Source organism: Salmo salar, chromosome 06 (genome assembly GCF_965601325.2).
Source record: "Salmo salar chromosome 06, fSalSal1, whole genome shotgun sequence".
NCBI classification, from domain to species: domain Eukaryota; kingdom Metazoa; phylum Chordata; class Actinopteri; order Salmoniformes; family Salmonidae; genus Salmo; species Salmo salar.
The window spans coordinates 36,434,658-36,462,519 of NC_138296.1; the positions used below are offsets into that span (position 1 = coordinate 36,434,658).

At 43.8% G+C, this 27,862-nt stretch overlaps 1 protein-coding gene across 1 annotated transcript in view; it reads right to left on the reverse strand.

The window, feature by feature from the left end:
- The window catches only part of LOC106607040 (microtubule-associated serine/threonine-protein kinase 1), a 57,561-nt gene extending 30,081 nt beyond the window's left edge, over positions 1-27,480 (reverse strand). The window contains exons 1-2 of the mRNA XM_045720333.2: positions 26,645-27,480; positions 14,183-14,211 (exon numbers count right to left, since the gene is read on the reverse strand). Coding sequence (XP_045576289.1) covers positions 14,183-14,211; positions 26,645-26,683 — 68 coding nt within the window. The 5' untranslated portion in view covers positions 26,684-27,480. The remainder of the gene's footprint in view (positions 1-14,182; positions 14,212-26,644) is intronic.
- Positions 27,481-27,862: the final 382 nt, after the last annotated feature.

Sequence of the window (27,862 nt, forward strand, 5' to 3'; positions counted from 1 at the left end):
GTATGTATTTGCATATTTCCGTTAGGGAACGCCTACTCTGCGAAGTGCGTGTGTGCAATAACTGAATTCGCCCCTGCACTCCTTCTAAAGGACTGTACGTTATTTATAATGAGGGATATCTGAAGAAAATCGGACCACTCTGACATGAAAATGGATGGCCCTCCCTTCAGTAAAATATATTTTTACCCGACCCTACCTGAACGCTTGAAAAAAACCAAGTGACCCTCCCCTATGCACAAAATAATAATTAAAACATGAAGTGGATAGCAGAGGACATGCCTACCATTTACCCTCACTCAGAGCAGAGACCAGAGCCTTTAGATATGCAGTTTTAGAAACTGTCCTTCATTTTGGAAGCATTAGCCAACATGGTAAAGTATCCAGAAGGTTGTGGATTCACATTACACCGCGGACAAGGGTAGGTGTGAAAAGATCTCCATTATAATAAAAACACTGCATGAATGTATCTGAGAAAAAAATTGCCTTTTATAAAAGCATTTCATGCAATTCCACATTATTTTACATGACTGGAGACAAGCAGAATCTTTTAATATCACAACAGCGCATGACAACTAATGAGCGCATGCTGCAGCACCGGAGAGGTTGTGATTTCTATACAGGATGTTGTTAAAAAAGAGGATAGTCTAAGTTTGGAACAGAGCTGAAGTTGTCTATCAACTGTAAAAATTGAGAGCAACAGAACCAGTTACAACTGGTGTTTCTAAAAGTTCATTCAAAGGCACTGTAGAATGATTGTATAGCCTTATAAGGCATTTTTCATTTCATTATTATTTCATTCTAAATCATTATTTCTTTGAAACTGCAGAGGAGAATTTCTGACTGTAATAATCCCCTTTTGTGGGGAAAAACTCATTCTGATTGGCTGGGCCTGGCTCCCCCATGGCTGCGCCCCTGTCCAGTCATGTAAAATCCACAGTGGTGTAAAGTACTCAAGTAAAATATACTTACCATTGCTACACCTGGCTATCAGCGGAGCCTTGTCTAGCAGCGAAACAGTAAAATATGAAAGTCGTTTATTTGGGGTATCTGTACTTTACTTTACTATTTATATTTTTGACAACTTTTACTTTACTACATTCCTAAAGAAAGTAATGTACTTTTTACTCCATACATTTTCCCAGACACCCAAAAGTACTCGTTACATTTTGGATTCTTAGCAGGACAGGAAAAAGGTCCATTCATGCACTTATGAAGAGAACATCCCTGGTCATCCCTAGTACCTCTGATCTGGTGGACTCACTAAACAGAGAACATCCCTGGTCATCCCTAGTGCCTCTGATCTGGTGGACTCACTAAACACACATGCTTTGTTTGTAAATGATGTCTGAGTGTTGGAGAGTGCCCCTGGCTATCTGTAAATGATGTCTGAGTGTTGGAGAGTGCCCCTGGCTATCTGTAAATAAAAATACAAAACAAGAAAATGGTGCCGTCTGGTTTGCTTAATTTAAGGAATTTAAAATGATTTATACTTTTACTTTTGATACTTAAGTATATTTTAACAATTACATTTACTTTTGATACCTAAGTATATTTAAAACCAAACACTTTAAGACTTTTACTCAAGGAGTATTTTACTTTCACTTTTATTTGAGTCATTTTCTATTAAGGTATCTTTACTTTGACACAAGTATGACAATTGGGTACTTTTTCCACCACTGGTATGTTGTTTAATAGCCTGTTGAAATGTTGATCGTCAATTAGTGACAGAATCACACATTACTTCCCAAGCAAAGATATTCCTTTAGCATTGGAGTCACGTCTTTCCCTTGCATTTTATAGCTTGTTTCTAGCATAAAGCTCTGCGGACTAAAGCGTCGATATAGATTGCGTTATATAATCAGGCCTTTTTAAAAACCATTTATCTAAAGCTAACAAGGGGTAGGCCCAGTGGACATTTTAGCCTGTAAATCCTGGTGGGGCTAACTCCCCCCCAAAATGAATTGCACTATAACGGTGAAAAACGGTGCCCACAAACTGTTAGGGCCTACATAAAGCTGTCCCAACAGCAGAGCTTTCTTTTCAGCAATGGAGTGAATCCTTACCACCGCTACACCTGGCTATCAGCAGAGCCTTGTCTGGCAGCAAAACAGTTCATTCAGCCTCATTTACTGCCTTTAAAAAAGTGGCAATCTGATAAGTGGCAATCTGTAATTTTGATTAAGACATTAATGAGCGAGCTAGGATGGACGTAGTCAATATAACTATTTGTTCAGCACTTTTGTAATGTACAGCAACAGAATTCAGAACATAGGCCGTTCTTACAGTAGTCTCCCTGTTCACCAAGACAGAACCGTAGGACAAATAAAGTGGGCATATGAGCAGACAATGAAAGGTCTTACAATATTCGATGATGACATTTCTCTTAAACAGGCTATAGGCTACATGTGCACCACCAAGTTAGAACAGTAGGCTAAATTATGAGGGGAAAAGGGGCCAAATTATTAGGGTGAGGCACATGGGCTAATAACAGCTTACTACATAACATACACATAGTATTACTTTCTTAGCTCCAGTATACATATCTCCCTGGCATATTACAGCATTTATGCAGCAGCATACAAGACATTTTTGAACTCACCATGTTGTGCAGTGCTCACTTGAACAGAAGAGTGGAGATACTTTGTGGGCAAATTTTGTTATCAAAGTCTGGCATTCTCTGGATTTATGGTGCTTTCAAGGCAACTGAAAACTCGAAGAAAAAATAAATAAAGTTGAATCATGATGTCACGTCCTGACCAGTATAAGGGGTTATTTGTTATTGTAGTTTGGTCAGGACGTGGCAGGGGGTGTTTGTTTAGAGTGTTTCGGGGTTTGTTGGGCTATGTTCATATTTAAGAGGGGTGTTTGTTTAGAGTGTTTCGGGGTTTGTTGGGCTATGTTCTTTGTTAGTCTATTTCTATGTTAGTTCAAGTTTGTCTATTTCTATGTGATATTTATTGGGTGGACCTTCAATTGGAAGCAGCTGCTCCTCGTTGCTTCTAATTGAAGGTCCTATTTAAGAGGGGTTTTCCTATTGGATTTGTGGGTAGTTGTTCCTTGTTTAGTGTTTGTTGCACCTGACAGGACTGTTTCGTTTTTTTTTTTTGGTATACGTATTTATTTGTTTCTCCTTCTTCAAAATAAAAAGAAGATGAGTATACATATTCCCGCTGCGTTTTGGTCTGATCCTTACGACAACCGTGACACATGATGTCTGTGATCTTCAGGTCGGAGCTCTAGAAAGAGGCTCAAGTTCCAGACTTGGAATTCCAAGTTGGATGACCGTTCAAAATGTATTTTCCCAGTGTGGCAAAATTGCATGATTATGTTATAATACTTTTATTGCATCATGGTTGTTTTATTCAACAGAATAGAGTATTCTTAACTATTGTGTGTGTGTTCTACTGAGGATGGGCCTCTGGAAGATAACACTGACAGGAGATTTACGATGTCTTTTGGGTGATAAAACCTAAAGAGCATTCCAGAGCATGAGTTAATGTTTCTGTTCTATACCGTACCAGGGAGAGACGGCTCCAGTTTGGAGTCGGAGGACCAGACACTGTTCTATACAATGAAAACTGTTGACACAGCAGATATTGTCTGCTATGTATTATAGGTATCTTTCATACAGATCTTAACCTTGTGACCCATTCTATATATCTGTTGTTCGTCATGTAGGTTGAAAGGGGTGTATCTTGGCTATAAAAGACCTTTGTACTTTTGTCTCGGCGCTCTCAACGGATCATCAGAGATGGTGATTCGTCGACCAGCCATCGCTATTGCAAAGCTCTCACTATTAAAGATTTAGTTTAAGTATAACTCTGACTTGTGTGATACGTTTGTCTCTCCTCATTTGATAGTAAAGAAATGAACCACCACACCAGTCGGAGCTCATTTTTTTCTGAGATCCTAGTTGTCTTGAATGCACTGAAGTCTGACATTTCCCAGTTCCGAGTTTCCAGTTGTTTTGAACAAGGCAGAAGTCATGCTGGATTGACAGCATGACCAATGTCTACAACCTTTTCTGGCCCATCGTGTTAAATGTTTATCCTTTTAAGCTTGGAAAAGAGATACTTGAACCGAGACCACACACCCACTCCACTGAATTTATCAATCTAAACCCAAACCTTTTTGTGGCACCGCAAGCACTGCGCCAATCATTTTTGGCTGTGAAAATAGCACACATATTTCTGCCCCCCCCCCCCGAATCTAAAGGTCTACCGCCAGCACTTAGATTTACTATTGCAATAGGTTTGGTTATGTTTTTAACTAGGCAAGTCAGTTAAGAACAATAATCTTTACTCTTATTTACAATGATGGCCTACCCCTCCCATAACCCCGATGACGCTGGGTCAATTGTGTGCCGCCCTATGGCCAATCACGGCCGGTTGTGATACAGCCCAGGATCAAACCCGGGTCTGTAGTGCTGCCTCTAGCACTGTGATGCAGTGCCTTAGACCACTGCACCACTCAGGATTCCTGTTAATTGATTACAAATTAGATGACCCTCCTCTGGACAAAATAGAAAAATACTAAACCCTCCCCCTGACTGAAAATGTAAAAGCATGACCCTCCCCCATTTTCCTCCAGGTAACAACTGTGTACATTTCGACCACTCCCTAAACAATTACATTTTTTCTCAACTTTGGCAAAGGGTAAAGTCTACAAAACTTAGTCCAGTTTTCATCAATGAGAAAATGTGCAGAATGTCAGCCAAAACCCATCTTGCTACATCTTCTCCCACTGCCGGCCACTAGGCTTCCTCTCATCACCATATTTGGTGGTGAGTGGAAAATCCAACCGTATGCTTCAGATTTATACATCCGGTGAAACATCTAGCTCATTGTTCTATCTGTGATAGTACTGTATAGGCTACATTATGTGACCACAATCGATGACATACCAAGCAAAGAAAACCAGAGAAGAGAGAAGAATATTACAGTGAAAAAGAGAGTGCCTTGCCTTGTCCTCTATCCTGATACTCAACACCTATACCTATCTAGAGCCATCAAGAATCTTCTCAGTCAATCCAAATTCACACATTCCTTCCATCTCCCAGCATCCTCTCCTCCTCCTGAACTCCATGGGCTGGGACAAAGTCGCCAGCGTCAGCACATCACAGCAACCCAATCTGGACAGACACCCGAGGAGAGGCGATGCCACCCCAGCCTGGAAGATGATGGATGTGGCTTTATTGTCCCTGAAAGTTTAAACACTGACATATGTTGAAATGGACATGCCAGCTCTCAAGCAGAGCTCTGGCTAACACAGCTTTGTCACATCTCCACTGGACCACATAAGGATGCTGTGTGTTAAATGTCAAATTGTGTGGCCTAATTTCATTACAACCACCAGAGAAGTCAAACAGAGCCTAGTCACCTTCTACTGACCCTCTTACAGCTGTCTGAGACACAAGTTCCAGGTCCTCATACAACATGCCCTGAGGCACAGATCTAGGATCAGCCCAGATCCTTATAACTGTTCAAAACAAAAACAAACTTTTTATGTGAGAAGTAGGCATTGGTCTGAAGCCGAAAAAGAAAGGAAATTCACGAGCACCACAATTCCTACTCCACCAAGGTTTTCCAGCACACAGCTTTGACCTAATACAATAGCTACATTGGTCTATTGTACTTCAAACAATGTGTATTCAGGTTGCTTAGAATGTAAACCTTATCAAACACCCACAGTAACTCAATATTAGGAAGTTTCTGTTCATATGTATATATATAACTAGGCATGTCAGTTAAGAACAAATGATTATCTACAATGATGGCCTACACCAGCCAAACCCGGACGACACTGGGCCAATTGCGCACCGCCCTATGGGACTCCCAAGCACAGTCGGTTGTGATACAGCCTGGATTCGAGGTGTCTGTAGTGACACCTCCAGCACTGAGATGCAGTGCCTTAGACCAGTGCACCACTCGGGTGCCCATTCTAAACTTTGGTGTCCTTAATGTTTTATACACTCAGTGTATGTAGACATTATAGTTTTTGCACCATAACACAGCAATACAACTAAAGTAAAAATACACAATAATGACAAATGGAAACAGAAATAATGTAGTTATTAGTATTTATTCAATATTAACAACTGATTTTCCAGAGGGAAGTTGTCAGGGATTTCTTCGTCGTCAGACGATATGGCGAAATCATCGTCGGAAAATGAGGACCAATATGCAGCAGAGTTGAGATAGTTAATTTTGAACTTTTAACAAACTCAAAACGAACATACAAAAATAACCTCACGATTTACAGACAGTCCTGTTAGGCTCACTCACGCTAAACAAGAAACAATCTCCCACAATTACACAGACAAACACACCCAACTAATATAGGACTTCCAATCAAAGGCAACACCACACAGCTGCCTTCAATTGGAAGTCCACCCCAATTAACCAAACATAGACATACAACCAACTAGATCAACATAGAAATACGTAAACAAGGAACAGTGCCCAAAAACCCCGGAATACTTAAATCAAATGCCCTTTTAGAAAAAACACCACCCCGAACCACATAAACCAAATACCCTCTGCCACGTCCTGACCAAACTACAATAACAATTAATCCTTATACTGGCCAGGACGTGACAGAAGTGAAAAACCAGAAACACATTTAAGCCAATATGGAGTAAACTGGAAAAATATCCCTGATCTCATTTAACAAGACAATCGAGCAAGCTACTGGAAAATATACAAATAATCAACTTCTCCCCCTGGTATCCTACTTCTCCCCCTGACATCCTCTTTCTCCCCCTGGCATCCTACTTCTCCCCCTGGCATCCTACTTCTCCCCCTGGCATTCTACTTCTCCCCCTGACATCCTACTTCTCCCCCTGACATCCTACTTCTCCCCCTGACATCCTACTTCTCCCCCTGGCATCCTACTTCTCCCCCTGGCATCCTACTTCTCCCCCTGACATCCTACTTCTCCCCCTGACATCCTACTTCTCCGCCTGGCATCCTACTTCTCCCCCTGACATCCTACTTCTCCCCCTGGCATCCTACTTCTCCCCCTGATATCCTACTTCTCCCCCTGATATCCTACTTCTCCCCCTGACATTCTACTTCTCCCCCTGGCATCCTACTTCTCCCCCTGACATCCTACTTCTCCCCCTGGCATCCTACTTCTCCCCCTGACATCCTACTTCTCCGCCTGGCATCCTACTTCTCCTCCTGACATCCTAATCTTCCACCTCGGTGGAAATGACTTGAGATATACCAAGGGGGCGGCACTGGTGCAGCAGATGCATGGATTTAGAGGTGGTCATCCGAATGTTTCCCGGGACAACAGTGGTCTTCTCTGATATCATGCAGCGGAGGAGCTGGATGTTCCAGTGGGGCCAGAGGATAAACAAGTGCATAGAGAGGGCCCGGCACTCTATCAATCATCTGGTGTATGCATTTCAGGGAACACAATCCGCCACCGTGATGTTAAGCACTGTGTCCCTGGGTGCATTTGACGGAGGGGCAACAATGTATTCCTTGAAAGTTTAGAGTTGGTCTCTCCTGTCTCTCCAGCGTGGCAGTTTCCCAAGGTTTGGTGTTGACAATGAACTTTACTTAGCTAGCTAGCTGTGCTTTGTGGAAGAATGTGGGCAATATTGTCAACATTGAGTTGTGCCAGTTCATGATCAGTCCATACAGCTAATGTTAAAGCCTTGTTAGCTTGTAGCTAGCTAGTTAGCTAACATTACTGGCTAACATTAGTTGGCTAGCTAACTGGCAATAGCAGCCAAGGACGTTCACTATCTTATTTGTGCTTATTTGTTCGTACTCTGATTACACGCAAGTTTCAAGGCCAACAGTTTACACAGATGACTTCAGCCATGTGAAAAACCTTCCATAGGAAAATATAGCTAGCTTCCTTAGCTTGTAGCTTGCCTCTCATCTGACTGGTGAAAGCTAGCTACTAGCGATGTTGCTTGATTGATGCAATTTTAGATAAATGTATACAAAATTACCTGATTTAGTCATATTTTATATTACTATTATACATTTTATACATACAAATTATACCCATCCACAATTTTTTTAAATAATTGTATTTATTTATTTATTACCCCCTTTTCATCATATCCAATTGTCTTGTCCCATCGCTGCAACTCCCATACGGACTCAGAAGAGGCAAAGGTCGAGAGCCGTGCATCCTCCAAAACACAACCTTCCAAGCCGCACTGCTTCTTGACACAATGCAGGCTTAACCCGGAGGCCAGCCGCACCAATGTGTCAGAGGAAACACCGTACACCTGGTGACCATGTCAGCGCCTTACCCACCACAGAAGTTGCTACAGCCTGATGGGACAAGGAAATCCTGGCCGTCTAAACCCTCCCCTAACCGGACGACGCTAGGCCAATTGTGCGTCGCCTCATGGGTCTCCCGGTCGGCACGGGTATTGAACCAACATGTGTAGCAACGCAGTTTGCACTGCGATGCAGTGTCTTAGAGCGCTGCACCACTCAGGAGACCCCATCTGCAAAGGTTTTAATGCTCATCAATTGCCTTGCACAAAGTATCAAAATACTAAAACACTACTTAAATAATTGCATTTTCTATCACAGAAACAATGAGAAAATATGGAAAAAGAAATAAATAATGAAATGTTAATTATATAAAGCAGCCTGTGTAATCATCTGCCAGAGAGTAGCCTTGGCCCGAGCCCCAAGTAATACATTTGGGCCAGATAATTGACACCGGAATTGGCCCGAGCTCAATCCCCACAACCTAGCCATAAGTAATACTGCCCGAAGTCGGCCCAGACTCGGGCCACATGACGTCGGCCAAGTCTAACTCTCAGCCGAGTGCCCCGACTCTCAGCCGGAATCGGCCCAGATCCACTGTGCTAGCTGGGTGTTAGCGTTGTCAGAAATGTAACAAAAGGGTAGCACATCGTTGGTTCTTAATGGACAGAAACGAGCATGTGAGATTGATAAATTATACATTTAATCAAAACTGTTGCTCCTACAAACGTATTCAGTCCAAAAGGTGGCAAGTCTAATAGTCACTTTATGGACGCTGAAGTCTTGTTCTTGTCCGACTCCTAGATATTGAGCTAGGTCGGGGAAAGACATTTTATTGTTTTCCTGAATCTAACAACCCAGATGGCTCATGACCAGAGGCAGGGAGTGTGTTGTGTACCTGAATTTAACATTGAGCTTCCACCAATGCCATACTGTTGTGGGGGCTATAGCCAGTTAAGGTAAATCACAACTAACCGTAGATCAGTGTCTAGGGCAGTGAAATTCCCCCCAAAAATCGCCAAGTCTGGGCACCCCATCGACATTCCAATAAAAAAAGAAACCAATAAATACATTTACTCAATAAAATAAGAATTTTCAAATGTTCTTTCTCAAAAATGTTTGTATATTGTCCCATACAATAATCTTTACTCTTAATTTCATTTTTTTAAATTACATCCCCAACACCGAATACCACTGGTCTAGGGGCTTACTTCAAAGCTAGAACAGCTTTTGATGTTGCAGTCTCAGAGACAAAACATTAGCTTCTTGTTATTGTCTTTGATAAACAAAGATCCCTTATTTTGTCTAGAAACATAGAGGCTGACAGAGAAACAGGACAGTGTCAAGAGTGGCATTCTTCAGATTCAGTTATTGAGGGGGTAGACTTTTCCTGGAACTGAAGTCAGGCTCCGACGGGACTAGGCTCCGACGGGACTAAAGAAGATCAAAGAAAATAAATGCCCCATTACTCCACAGAAATGATTTTTACTCTAAGAGAGGAGTAATGCTACCACTTCCACCAAAGCTACTGCTATTGAATCCAAACATCCCCGGAGAGACAGGGGACCACTCAGAAGGACGGATTCTTTGGTCTGGCCCAGGTATCTTGACACCCCACTTACCTCCTTCGATGTGTGATATGTGTGGTATTGTTTGAAGGTAGATTCAGCAAAATGACATTGCCACGAGCAGCACCGGAGATATATTGAGATACATGAGATGCAACACTTCACTCGCACAGTCACACACAGTATCTGCGTATGTGCACGGGTTCGCTTCACACTGTGAACAACGTCGCAGCCAGGGCACCAAAACAGTGGAGAAGTTGAGCCTTGTGCTTTAATGCTATTAGTTGACCCACTACGCTCTTCACTTTCTGCATCTACCTCATATTACTGAGTCTACCTTAAGTACTGTGTAATAGTGGTCTGATGGCCTTGTTTGTTTGTAAGGGTTAAGGTGTGGCCATGAGAGAGAGGTGTGTGTGTGTGTGTGTGTGTGTGTGTGTGTGTGTGTGTGTGTGTGTGTGTGTGTGTGTGTGTGTTGTGTGTGTGTGTGTGTGTGTGTGTGTAGGTGTGTGGGTGTGTGTGTGTGTAGGTGTGTGTGTGTGTGTGTGTAGGTGTGTGTGTGTGTGTGTGTGTGTGTGTGTGTGTGTGTGTGTGTGTGTGTGTGTGTGTGTGTGTGTGTGTTCTAGGGAGGGGTTGGGGATGGAGCAGTGTTGTTTTCGCTCTGATCTTTTTTGTGATGAGGTACACCTGAGCCCAGCACCTGAGGGACACACACTGTCTGATTATCAACACTCATTATCTCTCCTTTTATCCTCCTTCCCTCTTTATCTTCTTTACCTCTCACTCCTTCCATCCTGAACACATCCACCCACTACATCTGTATTTAGCTAACACACACACATGGAAACACACACACCCCCACATAAAAAGAGGAGAGACTCGTGTGCACGCATGTGCCTGACTACAGCTGAATGGACACTCACCCCAGGACGTTCTCTCGCTCACTAGCTCTCTTTCTCTCTGTCATCCTCTCTTTCGTGATTAAACTGTAAAGAGCTGGATACAGACAGAAAGAAAGAGGGAGAGGGAAATAGAGAGATGGAGAGAGAGGGAGAGAGAGAGAGAGAGAGGCCTGTGCATGTCTTCACTGCTCACATAACCCCAGTGTGTTGGTCCTTGATGGAGGCTGAGATAGAGATATTACCCCTGGGCCCTGTGCTCTTACTCACTCACTCCCTCACTCTCCCTCTCTCTCATTTTCTCCACCCCTTTCCTTCTCCCTCACTCTCTCTCCTCACTTGCTAAGCCACTTTGACTTGAGGATGTGACTGGAAGATAATGTAGTGTGATAATGGCATGTCCATTCAAAACAAATAGGGAATGATGTTGATGAACCTGCCGTAGCAGAGCACCAGCTAACTGAAACTGGTAACAAAGGCTGATAGATCTATTACACTGCAGTGTAATGGGAAGATATACATTTGTTTGAAAGTAATTATATAGGGGCACTATGAGATGATTGAACATATAAATTCATATGAAACTACTACCTTCAGCACAACAGACTTCTTGTTAATCAGCATGCTGACTAAGTCGAGTATTTTCTGTCTGGTGGGTGTTTGTGTGTGTTGGTGTGTGTGTGTGTTAAAACTGCAGTAATAACAGGCCAGAGGCTGCCTAATCCCTGGCCAATCAGCAGGAGAGAATGAAGTCATAGGAAGTCAGAGGGACTGGGGCACAGTAGGAGAACTTCTCCGAGATGAAAGCGAAATGATCTTGATCATGGCTAGAACTGTTTTAGAATATTCTATGTGTCAGGAAGCTACGTATCCCCTTACAGTCATCACTCAACAAAGAGTTTATCTCAGCATCACTGAGTCAACCTGATTCAAACAGAGTCGTGGATATAATCAAACAGTCACCTTTCATTTCAGTCACTGATTAGTAAATACTATATTAAGCCTCAAATAATGCTACAGTCCTATCTTAGCTGGTACGTAGAGGATGTCCGTAGAACCACTGACACAGCAATCTTCATAAACACTACTCTAAGCCACTCGACAGCCTCACTCAGCAGAACTGAGCAGAAATACAAAACCAGATGGAGACTCCACACACACACACACGCACACACGCACTCACGCACTCACACACACACTCGGTGACCTTACAAGCACAAACACATCAGTCGCATTGTCCATGCTAACCACCTCCTCATGTACACTTAGCTGCTACACAAACACAGAGACGGAAACACAGATAGATGAGGTGATGGAGGGAGGGAGGGATAAGAGAAGGATAAAAACAAAAGGGAGGACAGGGAACAACATCACGTATTACAAAGACAGAATCCCCCCACCCCTCAGGACACACTGACCTATTTAACAGTGCCCTTTGTTTTATATTGTACCTTTTGGTGCGTCGGAACATGTTGCTTGCGTAGTGAGGGTAGCTTAGCGTAATGCTAAGCAACGAGAGCAGTTGAGAACTGAGAGTCAGGAAGCAGCAGGGTCCCTTGAAAATGTCGTCGCAAACGCTCCCTCAACCTTTAGATGTGCACCGGTGTCTGAGTGATGTGGCGGTGGACAAACGACAGTAAAGGAGAGTGAGGGAGAGGAGAGAGAGAGAGAGAGAAGGAGGGAGGGAGAGGGAGGGAGGGAGGGAGGGAGGGAGGGGAGGGAGGGAGGGAGGGAGGGGGGAGGGAGGGGAGGGAGGGAGGGAGGGAGGGAGGGAGGGGGAGTGGCTGAGGCTGTCTTTGATTTTAAATAGGAACAAAAAATCAGACAAGGTATTGTGGATTGTGTCACAAGCGTAATGGCCCTGGCAAAGGATGGGCTTACCAAGAAAAACTTCCAAAAGGACTCATTTGAGACAGAAAGGAGTTGGGGGGGGGGGGGTAATGTCATAAGAATGCGCTCTCTCTCTCTCGCTGTGTGTGTGTGGGTGTGTCTGCTTGAGAGGTAAATCTGTGTGAAAAGCTTTTTACTGGAGGCTACTGTAAATATGAATGAGAGAAAAGAGAGTGAGGGAAGAAGGGAAGATTAATTCATTATCCCAGGAAGGGGGAGAAGACACTTAAAGAAGTCCAGAACATGTTAATTGAAGCTTATGCTAGGAGGTGGTAGAGATGTGTGTGTTTATCTGCAACATGTGTGTATACAAGTGTCTTACATAACAAAAAACAGATAGTTTAGATTAGATATGAGCACATCCATTCCATAATTCATCCAAGCAAATGTAAAACCACGACAGTGCTGATAAATACAAGCCGACTGAGAACAATAGAGGAGACAGATGAATAGATCAAGGCAGTAGATTAATGTGAGGCCTACTCCAGTGAGCTCATCTATAATGGATGATATGGATGATACTGGTCTAAGGGGAGGGAGGCCTAGAATGGGAACCAGACTGAGACAGAATGAAGCCAGATGGTACATCTCTGGAGGAGAGCATAGAGTTGATGACTAAATGGGGGACAAAATGAAAGCTGAATACCACTAGAGGAGATGACCAGCGGTCACTGACGTCAGAGGTCAGCACGGTCCCCAGGTTCATTTCCTGGTTTATTTCCCAGGGGTATGGTGTGGGTGATATGGGCAGGGAGAAGAGACGGGTCACAGAGAAAGGCAGAGAGAGGGACTGGAGGGAAGCAGGGACAGAGACTACACAGAGAGACTGCTTGGGTCTGTGTTCTGTATGCTGTGATTATAAACACACACACACACACACACACACACACACACACACACACACACACACACACACACACACACACACACACACACACACACACACACACACACACACACACACACACACACACACACACACACACACACACACACACACACAATGATAGAATGATGAAAGCTTCATCTACCACATTATTAACATATTATAACATTTAATTAACCCAATCAATTATGTCAGCCATATCTTTGTCTTGCTGACACAGACAATAACACACTGGAGCTGTTTCCCTACCACACACAAGCTAGGGTATGAGAAAAGGAGGGTGAGCGTGAGGGAGAGCGAGAGACAGAGCGAGAGACAGAGCGAGAGACAGAGCGAGAGGCAGGGCGAGAGGCAGAGCGAGAGACAGACAAAGAAGGAGGAGGAAGTGTTTCAGCACCATGGAAAGCGATCAGACGCAGAGCGCTGTCTACCCAGACACACGGCAGGATTGCCTCCTCCATTCATTCTAATTCCCCTCTAAGTACCTCTAAAGTATCCTCAAACCCTCAATAGGGTGTTGAAATGCTAATCATGTCTCAACAGGGATTCAACAGGGATGAAATCTTCCAACCAGGACAGATGAGCCCTCGGCTGATAAAAGAGTTGCTGTTTCCAAACACACACTTCCCCTGGCTCGGGGTGTGTTTCATAGGGAGTGCCCAGTTGGCCAGGAGGGAGGGAAGATGTACTAACCTGCTGTTCTTGCGGGGCAGTGGCAGATCCTTCTGGAAGAAAGGCAGAAAAAGAGAGCACAACAGAGATCAGGTACTGGTAACAGAGGGATTCACAGGTTACGAGGTGGTTAGAAGCAGAGAAACAGACATCAACTTAACCCCTGTACGTCACCTCACCACATTAGTACATAAGCTAAGCAATGGCATGTTATGACTTGACACCTCCCTTCAGTCTCTTAGTCCACTTGGACCTCGCCTCTGCTATAAAGACTCACATATACAGTACATTAATATACACAGTACATGGTATTCTGTGTGTCTTTGTGAATTCCGTTGAGGGAGAGAAACCAGGAAACAGCAGAACAGAGAGGATGGGTAAGTGCATTATGTGCTTGTATATGTGAGTGTGTGCTTCAGTAATGTGGACCAGTGCTTTTAAGTGGACCAACGCTCTCGCTACCTCTCCCTCTCTGTCTCTCTCTCTCTCTTTCTGTGTTCCCCCAGCAGAGCAGAACAGTGTGTCCATCCTCCTATCTCTCCCCTGGGTCCCAGATGGACCCAGAATACTGGGCTGGAACAGCAGCAAACGCTGAGAAGTGCCAAATCCTACACCAGCTCAGCCAGGCTCTTTGAAATGCTTCTAACTGAGGCACTGGTTTAGTTTCCCTGGCACTGTTTTAGCATTTATGGCACAAATCCCATTCAAGTCATGGTACCGATATTTGCATTTTTCATGCATCATGTTCAAATCATCTATAAGTGACATTGTTGAGCTTCACAGTCAATTTTAGATATTTTTGGAGGATTTGGACATGCGCAAAAAATGCTAATATTGGTACCATGACTTTAATGGGATTTGTGCCACAAATGCTAAAACATTAGCATTTGGAAACAATGGCAGGAAAATAAAACGAATGCATGGATTGCTGTCATACCTTGTCTATAGACTGCTTACAGGGAAACCAATGTGTCATTGTGTAATTTGGGATGAACTATCCCTTTAAGCTCTGTGGTGCCTAGAGCTTCAGCCTCAACCAGAGCCTGATTCTGCCTCTGTCTGTGTCTCTGACTGCTTACTTCTTACACACACATTCACTGCAGCAGACTCCCGCTCTCTCCAGACATACATGTAGAACATGAAAGAGACAGAGAAATAAAATAAATCGGGGAAGAGAGGGGCCAAGAGAGACACCGATCCTGTTTCCCAGGTGTGTGTTGTGTGGAGCGTTAATTAATGCATTAGCCACTCCACATCCACTCCTGTCAATGATGGGCGACTCAGTCAAGATCCCATTAGCATTGACTGACAGGCAACCAGTGACAATTAATACAATATTTGGTTAATGTTGAGCTAAAGTGTACATGATTGTTTGAGTGTGTGTGTGTGTGTGTGTTTTGTGTGTGTGTGTGTGTGTGTGTGTGTGTGCGTGTGTGTGTGTGTGTGTGTGTGTGTGTGTGTGTGTGTGTGTGTGTGTGTGTGTGTGTGTGTGTGTGTGTGTGTGTACATGTATACTATAAGCTATTAGGGCTGGGAATTTCCAGGGACTTTACGATACGATATTATCACAATACTTAGGAGCTGATACGATATGTATTGCGATTGTCATGATTTTATATTGCGATTCGATGTTCAGAACATATTGCTCACTATATGTCTGCTGCAGAGAGAGAGAGCATGACAAAATGAGTTTTGATCAGTTGTAACGGCAGTCGTATAGAGGGGACCAAGGCGCGGCGTGTTGAGTGCTCATGCTTATTATTTAATGAAAAAACTTAAACACTTTACAAAGGAACAAAAACGACAGCAAACAGTTCCGTCAGGCAACAACCACAAAACGAAAAACAACTACCCACAAAACACCATAGAAAACCCCCAACTTAAATATGATCTCCAATTAGAGACAACACGAACCAGCTGCCTCTAATTGGAGATCATCCCAAAACTCAACATAGAAATAGAAAAACAAGAACTAAACATAGAAACAACAAACATAGACTGCCCACCCATATCACACCCTGACCTAACTACACAGAGAAAAAACAGCTCTCATAGGTCAGAGCGTGACATCAGTCGTGGAAATAAAAGTGCTGAAGGCATGTTGGCTCACTATTTAAAAAGAAGATGGAGAACAAGCTATAAGATGAAAAATACCAGAGTTTTGGCGCAGGTACAGCCGACTATCTCTACCTACAATTATTTGTATAATTTTTTATTATTACAAATCAATACTTAATATCATCCAAAAAATTATGTTGCGATATGTAACTGTATCGATTTTTTCCCCATCACTATAGGAAATAGAGTGAATAATGTGTGTGTGATCCTCTTCATAAGGTTCTCTCTCTGGAACAACTAGAGAAACCCTCTCCACAGTGTGTGCTTGTCTAGTGGAATGTCTTTGTATCCCAGGGACAAACCTCCCACATAGCAGAATACCTTCAACACTCAGTTACCTTGAAGTGTAAAACGGAACACTCCACAGATTTAGTCTTACCCCAGAGAGAGCTGGTAACAGCTATGAATGCTTGGGAGAGAAGGCAGTAGGGCCTTGATTGAGGAGTGACAATGAAATAAATCATTTTGGATCAAAAGAGAAGTAACTTCACCATTGTAAGGTCAGATTCTCACATGAGTTTTACACCCAGCACAAGCCGAAGGTCATCGATAGTTGTTGGTGTATATTAAGCTCCTCCCATGGGTTTACGTGTTAATAGAAACAAATTCCTCTTTACAAGGACGACCGAATATTCAACCTATTGATTCCTCCTCACTCCTCCTCCATTGGTCAGACTAATTGATCCTGAGCCATCAGAGCTCTGTACATTACTTTAAAGTGTGGATGGAGGGAACACAGTGCAGAGAAAGACTGGTGATGGGGAAGGTGTATGAACATATCTCAGACACAACATCATAAAGATATCTGGCTCGTACCCGTCATACTACACATACCAGTAAATCACTTTATAATTGCCACTTTAAGAGCTGTGGCATAGATCCATATTGAGTCTGTCTGTACTGAAATGCACTTTCAATAGATACTCTTCATGGTGCATATTTTTTCATCCAGGTCATGTAACCTCTCATAACATGATTATGAAGAGAACATCTAGTTCGCTTTGATACACAAGGAGCGGAAATCTTTTTATGCTACAAGTGCAGACTAGTTAGAGTAAGAAAGAATGTAGAGAAAACCTTCAGAATATAGAGGTATGAAACCAAAGGAACAAAGCAGGATGCACTACGCCGACTACGGCATTGCATCAAAATGAGTCTGCTCTGATGTCATCAGTAGGGCCCTTTACTGCTGTGGCGTGTCTGAGGCATGTCTAGACAACAAAGAGAACAATGTGGTGCATCAAAGAGATTGCAACATTCTATTTGTCTGGGAGGAAGAAATCAGAACCATGGACAGGGCCCAACAGGTGTAGGATCTTAATTTGAGCCAGTTTTCTACTTCAGGAAAATAATCCAGCAGCAACAGGAAATGTGAATTATTATATTGATTATAAATAATGAAAATGTTTGTTGGGGTTGATAAATTTTAAGCAAGAGAAAATCAATTTTGAAATTTCAAAATGTAAATTGCTGTCACAGATCCTTCTGTAACTTTCATCACGCACACCTGTCCCCTATTCCCACTGATTCGTTTTTCTATATATGTAACGGGCGTCGTATAGAGGGGACCAAGGTGCGGCGTGTTGAGTGCTCATAATTATTCTTTAATGAAAAACAAAACACTTTACAAAGAAACAAAAACGACAGCAAACAGTTCCGCCAGGCAACATACAACTAAACGGAGAACAACTACCCACAAACACAATAGAAAAACCCCAACTTAACTATGATCTCCAATTAGAGGCAACGAGGACCAGCTGCTTCTAATTGGAGATCAACTCAAAAAACAATAACATAGAAATAGGACCGCCGCCGAAGACTCCGGACTGGGGAGCGTCGCCGGAGGCTCCGGACTGAGGAACGTCGCCGGAGGCTCCTGACTGAGGAGCGTCGCCGGAGGCTCTGGACTGGGAAGCGTCATTATAGGTTCCGGACTAGGGACCGTTGCTGCAGGCTCCATGCCATGGATCGTCTCTACAGGTTCCGCGCCATGGACCATTCCTACAGGCTTCTTGCCATGGATTATCCCTATAGGCTCCGGACCATGGATAATCCCTTCAGGCTTCTTGCCATGGATTATCTCTACAGGCTCCGGGGCCATGGATTACCTCTGGAGGCTTCGTGCCATGGAACATCCCTACAGGCTCCGGGCCATGGATCATCACTACAGGCTTCGTGCCATGGATCATCTCTACAGGCTTCGGACCATAGATTATCACTGCAAGCTTTTCTCGTGGAGCTGGAACAGGTCTCACCGGACTGGAAACGCACTGAGGACCGGGTGCGCAGAGCAGGCACAGGACGTACTGGGCTATGGAGGCGCACTGGAGGGAGAGTGCGAGAAGCAGGCACAGGACGTACTGGGCTATGGAGGCGCACTGGAGAGAGAGTGCGAGAGGCAGGCACATGCTCACCACAATAAGCACGGGGAGTTGTCTCAGGTCTCACCCCTGGTCCCGCCAAACTACCCGTGTGCCCCCCCCCAATTGCCTCTCATTCCTTCCCGGTAGGCTACGATATCTGTCTATTACCTGGCCCCAAGTCCAGTTTCTCCTTTCGATCCAATCCTCATTAGACCAGGTATTCATCTCTGCCCGGGCACGCCGCTTGATCCAATCGTGGTGGGTAGTTCTGTAACGAGCATCATATGAAGGGGACCAAGGCGCAGCGTGTTGAGTGCTCATCGTAAATTTTTATGAAAATGAACACTGAATACAAATAAACAAAAATGACAGCCGACAGTTCAGTCAGGTTAATCTAACAAAACAGAAAACAACTACCCCCAAACACAATAGAAAAAAACCCAACTTAAATATGATCTCCAATTAGAGGCAATGAGCACCAGCTGCCTCCAATTGGAGATCAACCCAAAAAACAACAACATAGAAATAGAAAAACTAGAACGTAAACATAAAAATAGAAAACATAGAAAACCACCAAAAACACCCCGTCACGCCCTGACCTACTTTACTATAAAAAATGATATCTTACAAGGGTCAGGACGTGACAATATATGTGTTCTTTGGTTTCCATTGGGGGGTCGATTATTGTTCCCATGACCGTTGGTGGTGTGAGTACCTATGTGTTGGTGCAGCTGTTATGCTGCGTGCTATATACTGTATATTGTGTATTACGGGCAGAGGTGACTTGGACTCGAGTCAGACTCGAGTCACAAATATGATGACTTGCAACTCAACTTTGACTTTAACACCAATGACTCGTGACTTAACTTGGACTTAAGCCTTATGACTCGACCTGACTTAAAAGCATTCATGATTTGAGTAAATGTAATAAACTAACTATTACTCTTGTTAAAAATATGAAATGGTATTACATTTGGTGAAGAGCACATTATGACTTGTTTAGGACTCGAAACTCAAAGTTTAGGACTTGAGACTTGACTCGGACTTGCCTGTCTTGACTTGGGACTTGACTTGGGACTTGAGTGCTAAGACTTGAGACTTACTTGTGACTTGTAAAACAATGACTTGGTCCCACCTCAGATTACGGGTATTGTCCTGTGTCGTTCAACGAGGTTGACCCTCGCTCTTTTGTTTGGGTACAGCCCAGTGTTTTTGTATACGTGTTTGTTTTGGGTGTATTAAAAACCCTTATTGTGTATTCCTGCACCTGTCTACAAAATCCTTTATACCAGCGTGACAATTTCAAACTTCAGAAGCCTTTTAAAACGTCAAATTCACTAGAAGTTTTAAATGTCCTGCGTTGCAGGAAGGAATCAGCACCATGGACAGGGCCCTACCTTGGAGGAAGGAATCAGCACCATGGACAGGGCCCTACCCTGGAGGAAGGAATCAGCACCATGGACAGGGCCCTACCTTGGAGGAAGGAATCAGCACCATGGACAGGGCCCTACATTGGAGGAAGGAATCAGCACCATGGCCAGGGCCCTACCTTGGAGGAAGGAATCAGCACCATGGACAGGGCCCTACCTTGGAGGAAGGAAACTGGACCATGAACCGGGAATACTTAGGAGGTTACTCCTCAGAGCCAACTCAGGAGTGGGATATGGAAGAGGGATATAGTAAAGAGATTCAGGGAAGCGTATAGGTTCAAAAAGACCAAATGAGATCAGGAGAGGAGATTAGCTGCTTGAGAGCCAATGTATCGTATCAGCTCATACATGATGGAATAAAATCTGGTCTGGAAAGTGGTCTGACAAAAGGTGACTCACCTCCTGAATATTCTTTTGCTTTAGATTTGCATCAGAATGTCAGATAATGTAGGTTATAATGTCATGTGTCCTAATAAAAAACTATTCAATGAATAAAGATCACCTCCTCAAACTGCCCTACAAACAGCATGATTGTCATTGTTGAACCAATATTTTAATGCTGTCTCACTTTGTCAGGCCGTATGGGGAGAAACTCATGTCACACTGAAATCTAGACTTTATCAATGGTCAGCCATTGTGTCATTGACTCAGTCAATCCAGGAAGCTGAGACTAATGAAAGGGATTGTAATTGAGTTTCCGCTTTCTGAATGTTAAACACAATAAAAGTGCAGTGACTGGCTGACGGTAGAGATTGGTTCTCTGAATCTGATGGATCTGGAGCGGAATGACGACAGATGGAGCTCTGTCACAACCGTACCGTTCCCACGGACTGATCACAGATTTGAAAGCAAAACAATTATACTCTCTCTCTCTGACAAGGATGACTGCTCTTCCAGAAGGTTCTGCACTGTGGGTTGAGGAGTCTAAATCGTCCCTCTGAGTCGCAACCACATTGGGATGTTTGTGACACAATGACAAAACATACGCCAAATGTCTATGAATATTCAAATAGACTGCATTGTCCTGTGATTGCAGTGGTTGGCAGCATTACAAATACAGTTCAGGTTCATGATTATATTGCCTGATTGTAATGCTGTGTACAATATAGTACACTATGCTGTGGCCCAGGGGGGAGGTTGAACTCCCAGTTACAAGTCACTGTTCCACCGGATGCACCACAATATACTTGTGTATTCAGCCCAGAGCAGAACGTGGTGCGCTGGTAACCGCTTCAACACGGGATGGTGCATCTCACGGGGTTATATCCTTTCAATAAGAATTCCTAATTAATAGAATACATGTGATTGGATGTACAGCACATTCGGAAAGTATTCAGACCCCTTGACAATTTCCACATTTTGTTACGTTACAGCCTTATTCTAAAATGGATTAAATCGTTTTTTCCCCTCATCAATCTGCACACAATACCCCATAATGACAAAGCAAAAACAGGTTTTTAGAAATGTATGCAAAATTCTTAAAAAAACAGAAATATCTCATTTACATAAGTATTCAGACCCTTTACTCAGCTCTTAGTTGAAGCACCTTTGGCAGTGATTACAGCCTCAAGCCTTCTTGGGTATGATGCTACAAGCTTGGCACACCTGTATTTGGGGAGTTTCTCCCATTCTTCTCTGCAGATCCTCTCAAGCTCTGTCAGGTTGGATGGGGAGCGTCACTGCACAGCTATTTTCAGGTCTCTCCAGAGATGCTCGATCGGGTTCAAGTCCGGGCTCTGGCTGGGTCACCCAAGGACATTCAGAGACTTGTCCCGAAGCCACTCCTGCATTGTCTTGGCTGTTTGCTTAGGGCCGTTGTCCTGTTGGAAGGTGAACCTTCACATCAGTCTGAGGTTCTGAGCGCTCTGGAGCAGGTTTTTATCAAGGATCTCTCTGTACTTTGCTCCGTTCATCTTTCCCTCAATCCTGACTAGTCTCCCAGTCCCTGCCGCTGAAAAACATCCCAACAGCATGATGCAGCCACCACCATGCTTCACCATAGGGATGGTGACAGGTTTGCTCGACGTGACGCTTGGCATTCAGGCCAAAGAGTTCAAGCTTGGTTTCATCAGACCAGAGAATCTTGTTTCTCATGGTCTGAGAGTCTTTAGGTGCCTTTTGGCAAACTCCAAGCAGGCTGTCATGTGCCTTTTACTGAGGAGTGGGTTCCGTCTGGTCACTCTAACATGAAGGCCTGATTGGTGGAGTGCTGCAGAGATGGTTGTCCTTCTGGAAGGTTCTCCCATCTCCACAGAGGAACACTGGAGCTCTGTCAGAGTGACCATCGGGTTCTTGGTCACCTCCCTGAGCAATGCCCTTCTCCCCCGATTGCTCTGTTTGGCAGGGCGGCAAGCTCTAGGAAGAGTCTTGGTGGTTCCAAACTTCTTCCATTTAAGAACGATGGAGGCCACTATGTTCATGGGGACCTTCAATGCTGCAGAAATGTTTTGGTACCCTTCCTCAGGTCTGTGCCTAGACACAATCCTGTCTCAGAGCTCTACGGACAATTTCTTCGACCTCATGGCTTGGTTTTTGCTCTGACATTCACTGTCATCTGTGGGACCTTATATATACAGGTGTGTGCCTTTCCAAATCATGTTCAATCAATTGAATTTACCACAGCTGGACTCCACTCAAGTTGTAGAAACATCTCAAGGATGATCAATGGAAACAGGATGCACCTGAGCTCAATTTCAAGACTCATAGCAAAGGGTCTGAATACTTATGTAAATAAGGTATTTCTGTTTTTTGATTTTAATACATTTGCAAAAAAAAAGTATAACTTTGGTACAAGACTTTGAATGTCCTTGAGTGGCCCAGCCAGAGCCCGGACTTAAACCCGATCTAACATCTCTGGAGAGACCTTAAAATAGCTATGCAGCAACGCTCTTCGTCCAACCTGACAGAGCACACCAAACACAGGTGTGCCAAGATTGTAGCGTCACACCCAAGAAAACTTTAGGTTGTAATCGCTGCCAAAGGTGCTTCCACAAAGTACTGAGTAAAGGGTCTGAATACTTATGTAAATATGATATTTCTGTTTTTCATTTTTAATAAATTAGCAACCATTTCTAAAAACCTGTTTTTGCTTTGCCATTATGGGGTATTGTGTGTAGATTGATGAGGGAAAAAAAAAGATTTAAAACCTCTTCAGGATTGGTGGGTCCCCCTCGGGACGGTTGAGGTAACGTAGGCTAATGCGATTAGCATGAGGTTGTAAGTAACAAGAAAATTTCCCACGACATTGTCACGAATCCCACCGAAGGTAGCTCCCCTGCCTGCTCGGGCGGCGCTCGGCGGTCGTCGTCGCCGGCCTACTAGCCGCCGCTGATCCCTTTTTCCTTTTCGTTTGGTATGTCTTATTGTTTGCACCTGTTCCTTATTTGTGTCTCTTGATTTATGGTTATTTAAGCCTGTTTAGCCCGCCCAAGTTTGTGCGGGATTATTTTCGTCAGAGTGTTTTTGTATGTGCTGGCGATCTACTTGTGTTATTTTATATGCGTACTGTGGACCCGTTGTAATTGGGCACTTCGCAATTCACGCCGGTTGTGTTGGCGTCGACCGTTTTTTGCATTTGAGGAATAAATACATTTTTTCCTTACCTCTGCTCTCTGCGCCTGACTCCTACCACCACTCCTAGCATTCGCTGACAGACATAAACATATCTGATATTTGCAGAAAGCTTATATTCTTGTTAATCTAACTGCACTGTCCAATTTACAGTAGCTATTACAGTGAAATAATACCATGCTATTGTTTGAGGACAGTGCACAGTAGTGAACTTGAAAAGTTATTAATAAACCAATTAGGCACATTTGGGCAGTCTTGATACAACATTTTGAACAGAAATACAATGGTTCATTGGATCAGTCAAAAACTTTGCACATACACTGCTGCCATCTCGTGGCCAAAATCTAAATTGCGCCTGGGCTGGACTAATACATTATGGCCCCTTCTCTTGCATTTCAAATGATGATGGTACAAATAAAATACAAAACAATGCATGTTTTTTTTTTTGTATTATCTTTTACCAGATCTAATGTGTTATATTCTCCTATGTTCATTTCACATTTCCACAAACTTCAGTGTTTCCTTTGAAATAGTATCAAGAATATGTATATCCTTGCTTCAGGTCCTGAGGTAAAGGCAGTTAGATTTCGCTATGTCATTTTAGGCGAAAATTGGGAAAAATGGGTTCAAGCCTTAAGAGGTAAATGTGGAAAAAATCAAGGGGCCTGAATACATACATATAGAACCTTCCACCCCCAGCTGGGATATGGATGCTGATGAACGAAGAACTAATGTTCGAAACGTTGTTGTACTAAAATCCCCTGGGAGTATGAGCAGCAGGGTGCAGTGTTTTCCTTTCTATTAAACATAAATTCACCTAGAACTCTAGCACCTGCAAAAAGTACCTGGATGTACGTATGTTCTTCAGCTTTTGTACAACACCTCAATATCAGCAATATGGTGCTACTTTAATTATCTTCCCCCAGACCACTTCCTGGCAGTAATCTATGTGAAGCTCTCTGATAATGAGATGGGCTGGCTAAGACACCAGCCAGCCATGAGGATCAGACAGAGGCAGGCAGAGAGTAATGCTGCTGCCGGACCCTGCCATGAGATAGGAGAAACAGCAGCACTATAAATGGTCGTCTGACGTCATGCCCTTCAGCTCCTCTTGTCTGAGCCGGAGGAGAAATGGCCCCGGCTGTTATGAAACAGTACTGGCTGGGCTCCCTGCCCACAGCTACACTGCCGCTGCCCCCATCATTTCGTGGACACATGAAGGACAATGGTGAGAAAGTGAGTCTGGGGAGGTGATCGGAACCTAGACAGGGGCCTGCTCATCACCTCAGTCAGTGTCAGTGATTGGCTTACCGTCCCATGTCTGACAGATGGAGAGGGGCTGGGGAAGAGGGTGATGCTGTAGTATGGAAGTGTCATGTCATCCCCACTGGCTGGCACACCATCCTCAATACCCCACACATTATTCAGATCGGTCCTTCCCCTGTATGCTACTGTACATACTGTACATGTATATACATGTGTGTGTGTGTGAGAGTGAGTGAGTGAGTGAGTGAGTGAGTGAGTGAGTGAGTGAGTGAGTGAGTGAGTGAGTGAGTGAGTGAGTGAGTGAGTGAGTGAGTGAGTGAGTGAGTGAGTGAGTGAGTGAGTGAGTGAGTGAGTGAGTGTGTGTGTGTGTGTGTGTGTATGGAGGCTGGAGAGATAGTGTCTGGAGCAGATATAAAGACTTTTTTTAATGTTAGTCATGTTGAAGCAGTGCATTATGGGGCTGACCCTTGACCTGCTCTCTGTGGGAGTGGGGTGTGTCACCATATGGCGCAGAGAGATGAGAGATGCGCCAGAAGGGGGATTTTAAACAGACACTAACGGTTGTGAGAGTGGCTGGGATGATGAGACTCCAGGGAGATGAGCTGTTGGATGAATCTGAAGGATGGTCATCCAGACACTATCCATCCTCATAAACACACAGAGAGAAGCACACTGGCATACACACACATCTTCCTTATGCACATTCATGACTCATGCTTGTTGTTGAGACATGTAGATGTTTCAAGTTGTCACCTGTTGTCACTAGTTTGCTTTGCCTTATGTTTTACTTCACACACACATCCACTGTTGGTTTGCTGTTGTGTTTTACTTCACACACACATCCACTGTCTGTTTGCTGTTGTGTTTTACTTCACACACACATCCACTGTTGGTTTGCTGTTGTGTTTGTGCTGTTGCCAGTGTCTTCTGTATGTGTCGTCCATTTTGTCTGACATTGCTTTTTGCCTCTTGCCAGGCCATCATTGTAATTAATGATTTGTTCTTAATTGAATTGCCAGGTAAAATAAAACATGAAATACTGTGAAGTCAAGCATATGTGCACAGACACAGACCCCACACACACAGGATGGAATTGAGAGTGTTGACAATGCCATGAGGTGGATTTTCCCAGCACAATAAATAAACTGAGTAATGGTCATCCCCAGTCTCTCCATCCCCAGCTCTCTATCCTCCCTCCTCTTCATCACTATACTGCCCAGCCCTAATGATGCCCTAAGGCCCTCTGCCTGGCTGGCTGGCTGGCTGACCACTCAGCTCAGTTCACTTGACTGAATCACACTCCGAGGGGGAGGGGTGACCGTACTTAACCAGGCTACTTCATAATGGATGAACACGTAGGCTTCAGTAATATGAACATGTCATATCAATATGCATGGGTACATTTTCATTATGGAGATATTACCTTGAATGGCATTATAGACATAGAGTCGCCAAGCATCTTATGAATTTGACCTCTGCTGAGATACATTAAATCAACATTTCTGCAGCTGAGCACATGAAGTCGTAAATGCATAACACAGTTGTTATAACACATGCTCTAAAAAGGATGTTGTGTGTGGGTAGTTGGTTATTAACATACTAACCTACACATTGTATTGAACATAATCTCAACTCAATGGCACATTGTGTACGATTTCTATTGACATGAGTGTAGCCTACATAGAACGAACTGTGACATGAGAGATACTATCAAACACATTACACCCGACCCTCACCTGCAGCCTCCGACGCCGAATTATCCCCGAGTCATCCATGGTGTAATAAGGCGCAGTCAGATGGGGAATTCCCAAAAACAGCCCCCTGACCCTTCACTTGTTTCGGTTTCGACCCAAACAACTTTGCGGCATCCACTGGCTGTCCGGTTCTCACTCAAATAACACAGCCGAGACCGCGGCGTTGCTCACTTTGAGCCAAAGCGCACAGTGTGCGTGCAGTGTCACGTTGAGGAACCGCTTGAAAACCACCAAATGCCAGGATGTCCCGTAGCATCTGAAACAAGCAGGGTCTTCGGGCTTTTAATTCTCTAAAATAAAGTTATTCCGCTATAGCCTATAGGTTAATTCAATGTTTAAGTCAATGATTCATAAATCCCCATGTTGATAGTCGACTGTCACCTTCACTTCTTCCGGTTGTTTTTAGAGCATCTTTGTGCACCGCCAACATTTCTTTAGAGACTTCACTTGCAATATAGTCTACTGCACCAATTCTTTGGCGGTGTCTAAAATAAGTTACACCTACAGCATTAAATGTTCACAATATACCAGAATGTTCATTTCGCGGTTGATGCTGCTTGAGCAATGGTGCGAGACGTGCACAGATGCTTCCTCAAGCTCAGTCAGTCCGGTTAACATTGCTGCTGATTCGCCCAGGAATCCATCCACTTCTTTGGACTGCCAAGGCAATAACAGTCCATGACATAACAAAACACATCGTCTTTCCGCTCAAACTTTTAAAATTCGACAGAATGTTCTTCTCCCTGGCTGCATATCGCGGTCCATTCATTCTTCCACCTTCACTTCCTTTGATAACGTACGACAATAGCGCGATATCTGTAACCCTTCCGTGCCCGGGATTCCCTCACGCCCCTCCTCCACGCGCAATCCGCAACTGGGCCAGTGTGATGAACTAAACATCCTTCTCCTCTCGCCACAGGCAAATTGGGGGAATAAGAAGGATAATATGGGGTGAACTACTTCATTGCTGGGCAACGATGAGAACCGCATGCTTGTGAACGGCCATACTGGTCATTCACGACCATGGACAGTGCAACGTAGCCTACGAATGAGTGCCTTAGCTTTTAGATAGTTTTTGCAATTGCATTGTCATTCTTTTTTTTTACCAGCATTACAATCAAAATGTTGTACCTTGTATACGATATACAGTACCACTCAAAAGTTTGGACACACCTACTCATACAAGGGGGTTTCTTTATT